Below are 11,233 nucleotides of genomic sequence, written 5' to 3'. Positions count from 1 at the left end.
GTCGTTAAAAAATAGCTTATTGAAGAATTTATGGAAAAGCTACAGCTAAAAGCTAAAGCTGGTACAACCCAACTTTTAAAAAAACTGTTTTGATTAAAAGACTATAATAAATTATTTTTACTAAAAATTTATTTAATTATTTATTATATATTATAAAAAATAAAAATATTTTTTAAAATGAAAAAATATTTAAAAATAAATAATATTTAAATTTCTAATTTTTTATTTTATTTTAAAAAATAATTTATATTTATATTTTTATTATTAACAAACAATATCAATTTATGTTTCTTATAAACTACAATTTTATCTTTTGCAAGTGATTAAAATATAATTTAAAAATATTAAAAATTATTTTTATCAAATGCACATAAATTTATACTATAAAAAAATAATTAAAAATATATAAAAAAAATAAAAATTTTATATAACATATATATATATTTTTATATATATTTGTGATTATAATGAACTAGATTAAAATATTATCATTATTATAATGGAATCTTAACAACTCACAGCACTTTAAAAATATAATTTACTAAACACTCAGCTCAGTTTTTTTCCACAGTTCTGCTACAGCTATTTTTTCTCACAGCACAGCTACAGCTGCTTTTCTCTACAGCACAGCCGTGCTAAACTGGCCCTTAGCTAATTTAGAATTTGTAAGTTTTTTTGTTATTAAGTGTTGTTTTAATTCTTTTACCGATGAATTAGCTAAAAGTGCTAGAGTTAGTTCGTTTCAAGGGAATTCTCCACGTAAGTTCTAACTATCTTTCGTAATCAATGAACTCGGAAAAAAAAAAAAAAACTCAAAACAAATATAAACATGAAACGACAAATAACTATTTTGCTTTTTGTTCGAGCTCTGCTCGTACAGAAAAGTTTTCAGGTCACGTTTCAGTCTTTCTGCTTTTTATTCATCAATTGGTGTTTTCGTAGACTTTCACGACATGGGTAAAGAAAGCATGGAAGAAGGGCAACTGTCAAATCCTCTGTTGAATGTTAAAGATAGAGGTGGAGGTGGTCATAGTGGAGATGAGGGTTCTAAGATTTTCATTTCTAGACAAGGCGGTACTAGCCATGATCCTGAATCAGATGATGAGTCTTCCTCTGTTACCACTATGCTAGTTCTTACCACGTTGGTTGCTGTTTGTGGGTCCTATGTTTTCGGCTCTGCTGTAAGTCTTTGTGCGTGCTTGATGGGTTTCTTGAGATATCACTAGCCGTCCGATTGACTGACTTTTTGAACTCGCGATTCATTTTCAGGTGGGATATTCTTCACCAGCTCAGTCTGGAATTGTAGATGACCTGGGTCTTACTGTGGCAGAGGTTAGAAATTTCATTTCTTTATTGTGTTTTGGAACTATCTTTTTTGCATAGTTTATCTGTTTTTGTATTTTAATTCCAAGTTATTCCTATTGGCAGTACTCACTTTTCGGTTCCATTTTGACAATTGGGGCCATGATTGGTGCTATAGTTAGTGGTAAAATAGCTGATTACATTGGTAGAAGAGGTGTAAGTATTTTCCACTTTCATTCCTCACTAACTCTTTTAGATATCATTATCCTCAAATTTGCTTATTCTTTATTTGTTTTTATGAACAGACAATGGGATTTTCAGAGGTGTTCTGCATTGTAGGATGGCTTTTTATAGTTTTTGCCAAGGTCTTATCTCTTGTTATTTCCAATTCAAAAGTCTGCAGAAGTGAGATTTTGGAATTTAGAAAATAAGTTACTCAAATTGAAATGTTAGACTATTATGTAAAGTCTCTATTGTCTTCAACTGAGTTCAGTTCTTGTATTGAAAGGTTGCTTGGTGGCTTGACCTTGGAAGACTTCTAGTAGGATGTGGAATGGGACTTCTGTCTTATGTGGTAAAAAAAATGTGTAGAGATTGTAATTTTAGTTTGAAATATTTTGTTCTGTGCCAAAAAAAATAAAATAAGATAATCTTTTCATTTAGGTACCTGTCTATATAGCAGAAATAACCCCTAAGAATCTTAGAGGTGGATTTACCACTGTTCATCAGGTAAAAAAAATTAGCATCAATAAAAGTTAGGTTACTTTTTGAATGATTGTCATGAAGCATATTAATTACTGCATTTCCCTCTCTTAACAGTTGATGATATGTTGTGGGGTGTCATTGACATATCTTATTGGGGCTTTTGTAAATTGGAGGATCTTGGCTCTTCTTGGTAACTTACCTTTTGTCTTCTTGTTTTATTACTTAGCTTTAAACAGAATATATGTTTTATACACAGATTATGACTGCTTATTTTTCTTCTTTGTTCAGGAACAATTCCATGTCTGGTACAGCTTCTTGGCCTATTCTTTATTCCAGAATCTCCCAGATGGCTCGTAAGTGATATCCAAATCTGTTTTGGACATAAAATATTATATGCTAAGGTATAATCATGCATGATTTTACAAATTCGAGAGTATATTACAGGCAAAGATAGGCCGAGAAAATGAGTGTGAAGCTGCTTTACAGCGCCTTAGGGGGGAAAATGCCAATATTTCTAAAGAAGTTGCTGAAATCAAAGTATGTCTGCAACTCAACAGATAACTATGTTCTCAAGTTAGAGTTGTTAACATGTGTTTCAATTTTCTTCAAGGATTACACAGAAACTCTTGGAAGGCTTTCTGAAGCTAGCATTACTGACCTGTTCCAATGGAGATATGCCCATTCACTTCTAGTAAGCTTTTATCACTTCTATAAAGATCTTTTGATTCTGGTTTTATATTCTTGTTTTGTTTGACCCTTTAATAATAGCTTTAGAGTGATCTTAGGTTGGAGTTGGCTTGATGGTCTTGCAACAATTCGGAGGTGTAAACGGCATTGCGTTTTATGCAAGTGCAATTTTCATTTCAGCTGGTATATGAATGTGAAAACTCTAGTCAATTAATATCATTATATTTTGAACAATGAAAGGAATAGGGTATCTAATCTTTGGTTTATTTCAGGGTTTTCTGGAAGTGTTGGTACGATAGCAATGGTGGTTGTTCAGGTTCTTTGATTACTTTCATAAGATTCAAGTGTATGATTCTATCTGCTACAAATGTTTCCTCCTACTTCGTTGAAAAGAAACCACTATATACAGGTTCCAATGACGGCATTGGGAGTGGTTTTGATGGACAAATCTGGAAGAAGGCCACTTCTTTTGGTAAGATTAAGGAAGTAAGATTAAAATTAATTTGACGGGATCGAATGAAATCCTAGTGTTGAAGTCTGCTAATGTTCTCAGGTTTCTTCTGCTGGCACATGCTTAGGTTGTCTTCTTGTGGGATTGTCCTTCATCTTTCAGGTTTTTATCTTAAACTTTTTTCTTAATTTTTATTGTTAATAATCTCATTCTTTGATTGGGAGTGACAAAGATTGTGCCAAAACTATGTTCAGGACATTCAAAAATGGAATGAGGCTACACCCTTTTTAGCACTTGCTGGAGTACTGGTAATGCAAATGCACTCAAATCCTTAAAATTCTTTTTTTTTTACTTTGTGTAGAAAGGATCCTTTCCTTTATATGGTGTTAATTAGCCTAAAAGGTAAATACGTTATACTCCACGACATTTCAAGTAGAAAAGTTTTCACATATTAAGAAAAGGTTTGTCGTTTATTAGAAAACGTCATGTTATTTGTAGTACTATAAGCGTAATAGCTTAGTAATAATATGTGCATTCATAAATTATACTTGGATAAATGTTATTGGTTTAAATTGTCACGTCACTTGTGTAATGTAATGTTTGAGTGTAGTTTATTAGTGAATATATCATTTCTCTAATTATTTATAGGATAGACCTCTCTCATTGTCGAAAAAGAAATCATGTTAGGATATTATTTGTAATTTTTCATTCAATTAATTGCTAATCATTCATGTATATTGGTTTTAAATTTCAACCTTACTTGGCCTGAGGTTGCTGTTGTGCATTTTAGGGAAACTAAGAAAAGACAAAGTACTAAGTTTATGATAATGTTTATGAAAAACAACACATCGTTTAAATATCAGAATTGTAGGATTTATAAGATGCAACTTGTTTAGATACAGATTTGATTCGGACTTAATTTTTATATTGTTGAGTCCAGCTGTTGTGGTACAAGCTATTTCAAGTAATGTTTTCATTTCTTCTCCTTATAATTGATGACTGTAAGAGGCTTCTTCCTAAAAGCCTCAATGATGTTTCATTTTCTTTTGTTATACAATATGGGAATCAAGGGGCTGATTGGTTAGCTCGCTTTTCGGGTTCTCATCTTGGTAACAGGATCACAACAATTAAAGTGAAGTGGATTGTCCCAACTGATTTACAAGCAATTTTGATAGCTGATTATTTTGATTATAGAAAAAGACTTTGTTGTGGTTAATATGCTTAAACGACCTGTCGTTCACTTGCTATACAACAACATGCAGGTTTATACAGGATCATTCTCATTAGGTATGGGAGGAATTCCTTGGGTTATAATGTCAGAGGTACCTAGTTTTAGCTTGGGTTAATTTCACAAATGCACAAAAACAACAAAAAAACAACAAAAATACGGTTTCATGGAATTTTAAACATTTTTACAATTTTTTTGATTTTATTTACATAAAATACGGTCTTTTTATGTTAAAATTTTGTTCATTTGTTGTTAATTTTTTGTTATATGTATGTTATTTTTTGTTGTTTTTTTGTTGTTATTTCGATGTTATTTTCGTGTTACTTTTATGTTGTTTTCTTGTTGATTTTATGTTGTTTTCGTGTTATTTTTTGGAAAACCGTAAAAATGTAAAAAAATATTCTTTGACCGTAAAAATGTAAATATTTTACAAAAAAATGGTGCCTTATGTAATTATTCCTTTTTTCTTTGCTTTTTATTTTCTTAAATGAGGTACGTAGTCTATTAAACTTAATGATTTAGGCACAAGACTAAAATTGTGTTTTTATTTTTATGGTTTTTAAGGTACAAGTTTGCAAAAATATGACCTAATTTTTTATTTTTTTTTTAAAAAAAAGAAAAATTATTTTATGAGAAAAATTTTCTTAAAAAAGATGAGAAAAATCGTATAAGTATCTGGTTACTGTAAGGGGTACCTACCTCTCTCTGGTTATCCTGTAATTGATTACTCTTACTTGTTTTTACCATATTTTGTAATTTTTCCTGTAAAATAATTTTTTTGAAAAAAATCTATACTTTTGCATTTCCTCTTAAAAAATGTGTTTTTATTTTTAAAGGAAAAATTAAAAGTTGTTTTTTTTTAACACAAGTAGAGGTGTCTAGGATTGTTATTAGAAAATGATTTTTTAAAACAAAGTTACAGAAGATAGAAAATTTTGAGAACAAAAAAAGTTTTTTTTAAAAATTATTTTATATCATTATAGTTACAAATTTTTAACATATTGAGCTTTTAACAATGTTAAAAAAGCTCTGAGTAAGTTGTGATATTGTATTTTGTCAGATATTTCCAATAAACATGAAAGGGTCAGCGGGAAGTCTGGTGACATTGGTGAGCTGGTTAGGCTCGTGGATTATATCATATTTTTTCAACTTCTTAATGAATTGGAGCTCATCAGGTAATATTTTTATACAAAATAATTTAATTGATGAAAAAAAACAAACAGAGACTAATTTAGGAGGATAATATTGGTATTATGGTCAGGGACATTTTTTGGATTCTCATGCATATGTGGGTTAACCGTTTGGTTTGTCGCCATGTTGGTACCGGAGACAAAGGGAAGAACGCTAGAAGAAATACAAGCATCCTTGAATCCCATTTCGAAAAACACATGATTCACTATTCACTATCACACTTTTTAATTTATTAATCATGTCCAACAAAACATCAATCTATAACAAAGATCCCAACTGTTAAAAGAACTTGAAGGAGTGGTATATTATAATATAGATTGTAAAATTTGGATCGATATTTTATTATTATTATTTTTTTAATTTTATGTAAGGTTGCTCATAGATTGGGTTGGGTGTGTTGCGGAATTTTTTTAAAAAAAATATGGTGTTTTTTTTCTTCAAAAATACTGTAAGTATTATATTGTGTACTGTGTTAAGTTTTTATTATTATTTTACGGTTGTTTTTTAGTTGTTTCACTGTTCTTTTTAGTTGTTTTGTTTTGTGTTCCAATGTTGTTTTATAGAAACATAATATTTTTTAAAAAAATTCTATGTGACAATACTTTTGTAAAAATTAACTCAAATTTTAGTATTTTTATAAATCTCTCAAAATTCTAACCCACTCAAAATATTTTTAAAGTATAACCTAACCCATAATACCAACCCCTTTATTATGATTTGGGTTTGGTTCGATTGCGTTGCAACCCTTACTTTTTCCAATTAATGATTTAGAACTAGACAAAATTAAATTCAAATCCATAGAATGCTCAAAGCATTAGCAAACACTTTCAATTCAATGTTTCAAAATTAGATATCTTATTATAATTGTTTATTCAAAATTAGTCTTGATGATGTGGATATTATTTTTGACAAGTGATAAAAAAAAATATTCTCGAGATTTCGTATTCCTAATCATAGCAATCAACCTAAAGCTAGGTCCCTATTCCAATGACTAGGTTGACATAGGCGCCGGGGGGGGGGGGCTCTCAGGTCGGTATTTGGATCTCGCCAAGTTGTTTCCAAATTATCATCCTTCATTAGTCTAAGCCAAATAGTCAAGAAGACTCTAAATTATGCTTCAAGAAGTTGAGGATGTTAACTTGACATCTCGGAGGCCAACCTACGCGTTTGGGGTTTCACCCCGCTCCTAGGTTGAAAAATCCGTGCCCAAAATGCATCAGTTTCAATCCCCAAAGCTGTTATATCCATGCAAATTGCTCAGCCTTCGCACTCAGACACATGAAAGATTTGCTACAAGTAGGGGTGCACATTTTCCCCATGGAAATGGGACCTTGTGGGGACCTGCCCCTAATGGGGCGGAGATTCCTTGTCTAAATGGAGACGAGGCGTGGACATGGATCATTTTTTGTCACTAAATGTTGAACATGACGGGGATGGGGATGACACTTCCCGCCTTGACGGGGACCCGTTTAATTTATTAATTATCTTTTTATCAATATTTTATATTTTATAATATGTGTTTGTATATTTTTTTAGTATGTTAATATCATTTTTATAATTTTTTTAAGTTGTATTTTTGTATAATAATTTGTATATCGAATAATAGGTAATTTGTAATATTTTAATTTTTATGTAATTTAATAATTTAATACATTTAAATATTTAAAATAAACTTTATTTTTACATTAGGGGATTCCCTGCCCCATTAGGAGATTTTCCGCCTCGTCCTCAATGGGGAATAAGCGGGAATGAGAATTAAAATCCTTAACGGGGATGTGAACGGGGGAAGCACTCCCCGCAAATTCTCTGCCCTGTGTGCATCCCTAGCCACAAGCATGCCAGAGGCCCCAGATTCAACGTTGGAAAGTTTGGAGCACTCGGGCACACCACGCCCAGGTTGACTGAACTAGGGGTGCACATTTCCATTAGGTTCGACCTGGACCTGGTCAACCCGCCCGGACTTGACCCGGTCAACCCGAACATTTGAAAAACCCCGCTCGATACAGGTAGGTTGGGTCCAATCTTGTGCCACAAACAGGTGAGTTTCGGGTTTTGGTTTTGATAATGATCGGGTTTGCGGGTTGACTCGATCACTTTTATTTATTTATATATTATATAACCTTATGATGGAGTATGTATGGACTATGAACTATAGAGTATAGACTTTGGATTTTTATTTAAATTTATTTTGAGACTTTTTAGTTTTTATTATCATGAACATGTAATTTGATGAATGACTTTTGGTAATTGTTTGGTTTTGGATTGACTTTTGTACTTTAGATTTTAAATTAATACTTATTTTTAATATATTTTTCTCTTAAGGATATAGATTAAGGTGTTATGTATAATTTCATAAATAAATAAAGCAAAATAAAATAATTACATAAAATTGGGTTTTAAAAAAAAAAGTTGACCGGGCCAACCTGCGAACTTGCCAAACCGCAACACGTGAACGTGCGGGTACGAGTTCACTTCTTTTACTTGAAACACATGAACCCGAAATTCGCCAATCCGACATCTGGTCAACCTGCCCAATGTCCAGTCCATTATTAATTTGGGGCGCCTCCAAAGGCTTTCCTGAAGATATTTCCTGAGCATTTTATATGTCTTTAACCATAATGGAGATTTAAGTGATTTTGGGTAACAAACGAATCAATCTAGTGGCCAAAAGGCCTACTCAGCGTCCAGATTGACTTGGGCCTAGTGTCCAGCGCCCAAGATGACATATGGTCAACCTGGGACGCTTCTAGCGACTTTTCCAGATATTTATTTTCGACATTTTTACTATTTTCATTGACAATGAAGATATAAGTGGTTTTAGGAAGCGAACGAGGCCATCTAGAGGCCAGAACACCTAGTCAATGCCCAGGTTGACATTTAACAGGCTGCATGCGGTTTCGTCACTCAAATGCCAATTTTATTCTAGGCACTCTTCATATTTCGGTCCCAAATGGGGGAGGAGCCCTCATGTTCAGATTAAGATATTAAAAAGTTGTTTTATAGTTTGTTTAATGTTGTTTTGATGTTGTTTTAATTGCTACAGGACTTGATTTCTTGTGATGATGAACTTCAAAATTGATCAGCATGAAGTTAGTTGCATACATCAAAAGTGTACAAGAAAATATTCCAAAGTCTTTCAAGAAGGATGGAGTTACTGTGCATGAATTAATGATTGAGAAGTGTGTTTCGTTTAGGTTGTATGTGCTGAAGAGCAATATTTTTTTAAGAAACTTTGCTTTTGTATATTTTTCTAAACTTTTCTCTAGTTAACTTCATATATATCTTGTACGAGATATTGAATATTATAATTTTATTTTTTAATTGTTTATATCTTTTAGTATATTAAGAAACAACTATTATTATATTTTCAATTTATACATCGAGTATTTGTATAATTATATTTTTTTTATTTAAAAAAAAATAGTTGTTAGTAGTTTTTTTTAAACTATTAACAAATATTTAATAACGATATAAAAAACCATAAAAAATTGATAATTTAAGGAATCTATAAATTTTAACAACTGAAACTCAACGTGTACAAACAACGTGAAAGCAACATGTTCAAGAAATTATGAAACTAAACAACGTGTTTACAACTTTAAAACAACTGTAAAACAACAAATAATGTTACTACTAATTATAAGTAATTTTTTCTTCATATTTACAGTCTCTTTCTATCAATACACTTACTTGATTTAAAATCAACATAATGTGTTCTCTTATCATTTTTCATGTTTAGATGTAAGAGATAAAGTTAAGTTTTTATTTTAACATGTAAAGCTATATTCCTTTAATTGTTAAACAACTAGTGTAGTGTATGAACAATTCATAACAAATTTTATAGCAACATGAAATAACAACTTGATATTATATAATATTTTCAAGTTGAAATAATAAGATGTTGCAAAAACAACATAAAAGAAACTTCACAATAACATGAAAATAACTTAATTATTCTTTTGTAGATATTGTGTATTTTTTATTTTTGTTGTTTTCAACCAAAAAAATATCAATTGATGAACAAGTAATTATAGCAAACACACAAAACAACTCAAAATCAACTATTGATGTTGTTATTGCATGAGTATCTGTAAATTTTTTTTTTCATATTTGCAATATCTTCCTGTCACATTCATTGTTATATTTGTGTTGTTATTCTGTCGCTTGTACATTTTACTTTTATTTTTAGAAGGGTGAAAAAACAACATAAATGAAACTTAAAAACAACATGAAAGCAACATATTTTTGTATTGAAATTTTAACACATACTCATTGCTCTTATTATATTTCCCAGAAATTCAATGCAGTAGTTTCCTTTAAGATTTTTGAAAATTATAAAAAAAAAATACTGAAAATATATATAAATCAACCAAACAACAACAAATAATTAACAAAATAATTGAAAAAAACACACTAAACAACATCATATTTATTTTTTTATTTCAAAAACTACACAAAATTTAGATTTTCTTTTTGAAAGAAAACCCAAAACGTGTGGGTATGAAAATTCAAGAAGACCTCTCAGTCGCATGATATTTATTGATTCCACTAGATCTCCCCCTAGATTGTTGATCCTTTCTCGTTGGTTTCATGGATATCTCCCCACGGTGATCTCGTTGCCATGGCAGAACATCTAAGCAAAACTTCTTGCTGGCGTTAATGGAGATCAGCCCAAAGTTCTTCGCCGGCGTATATGGAGATTGCAAAAAGCTTCTACATCATTGGTGGTTGATGATTTCAGATCTCCATCTCTTAATAAGTGTTGTCGACGATGGAGAGAAACTCACTGTTTTGCTCTGCAAGAAGGAGAAGTTCTTTTGGAGAAGAAGTCTTTGTGTCGTATTTTTGAAAAAAAAAACTTTAGTTTTCCTAATTTTGTTTATTTTGTCATATGGTAATAAAAAAAAAATAAATTTTGACCCAAATAAAGCTATATATGAAAAAACTCCTTTGTTTAGTAATAAATTACAAAAAAAAAATTAATTAATACTTATAATTAATTTAATTTTAAATGAAATTAAACTTAATTGAAGCTTTACAAGGAAATAAATTGTAACACCCTAACTATTTTAGGCATGTTAACATGATTTTAAACTTAACTGTGCAGCTCGTTGCTAATTGACGATTTTATTGAAAATCGTGATTAATTAAGATTTTACTTAATTAATTATAAACACTAAAATACCATATTTATAATAAACCGAGATCCCGTTTACAAAATTATTTACAAAAGTTTCACTATGCATATACAAAAGTTTGTCGCCTAGTGACTATACAAAATAAGCCCTGATGTCCGAAAGATCGTACGCTCCAGGCCTAACTGTCCCGACATATACAATCTCCATCTGCTCTCTCTGGCAGCTGCTCAACCTTAGCCTTGCCCTTACCTACACATGGACATAGCAAATTTCAGTCAACAGACTCAGTAAGAAAAGCATAAGTAATAACATAATAATAACCCGGATTATAATCAGGCACTCATACACCCAACCATAACCTTATCCCCGTGTCCCACACGATACTGAGTCTAGAACATTCATACGACAATACTATCGACCATAATATCAGCCTATACTCAATATGCTAGTCATACTCTACCCATATTGATGTGATAGCATCGATCAGTATTTAAGTCAAACATACATTCATCAGTATCCAGTACAACTCTA

At 31.0% G+C, this 11,233-nt stretch overlaps 1 protein-coding gene across 1 annotated transcript; it reads left to right on the top strand.

Annotated features, from left to right (window-relative positions):
* Positions 1–837: 837 nt before the first annotated feature.
* LOC115718905 (sugar transporter ERD6-like 5) lies at positions 838–5,945 on the top strand. Its single transcript, XM_030647715.2, has 18 exons — positions 838–1,181; positions 1,270–1,332; positions 1,429–1,518; positions 1,608–1,667; positions 1,811–1,876; positions 1,966–2,031; positions 2,122–2,197; positions 2,296–2,360; positions 2,452–2,544; positions 2,618–2,698; positions 2,793–2,877; positions 2,967–3,010; positions 3,104–3,166; positions 3,248–3,307; positions 3,400–3,453; positions 4,408–4,467; positions 5,434–5,548; positions 5,635–5,945. The coding sequence occupies exons 1-18, from the start codon at positions 954–956 to the stop codon at positions 5,763–5,765; spliced, it is 1,500 nt and encodes a 499-aa protein (XP_030503575.2). The 5' UTR covers positions 838–953; the 3' UTR covers positions 5,766–5,945.
* The last annotated feature ends 5,288 nt before the right edge of the window (positions 5,946–11,233 follow it).

Source organism: Cannabis sativa, chromosome 2, assembly GCF_029168945.1.
Source record: "Cannabis sativa cultivar Pink pepper isolate KNU-18-1 chromosome 2, ASM2916894v1, whole genome shotgun sequence".
NCBI classification, from domain to species: Eukaryota; Viridiplantae; Streptophyta; class Magnoliopsida; order Rosales; family Cannabaceae; genus Cannabis; species Cannabis sativa.
This window is presented reverse-complemented; position numbering and strand designations above follow the sequence as displayed.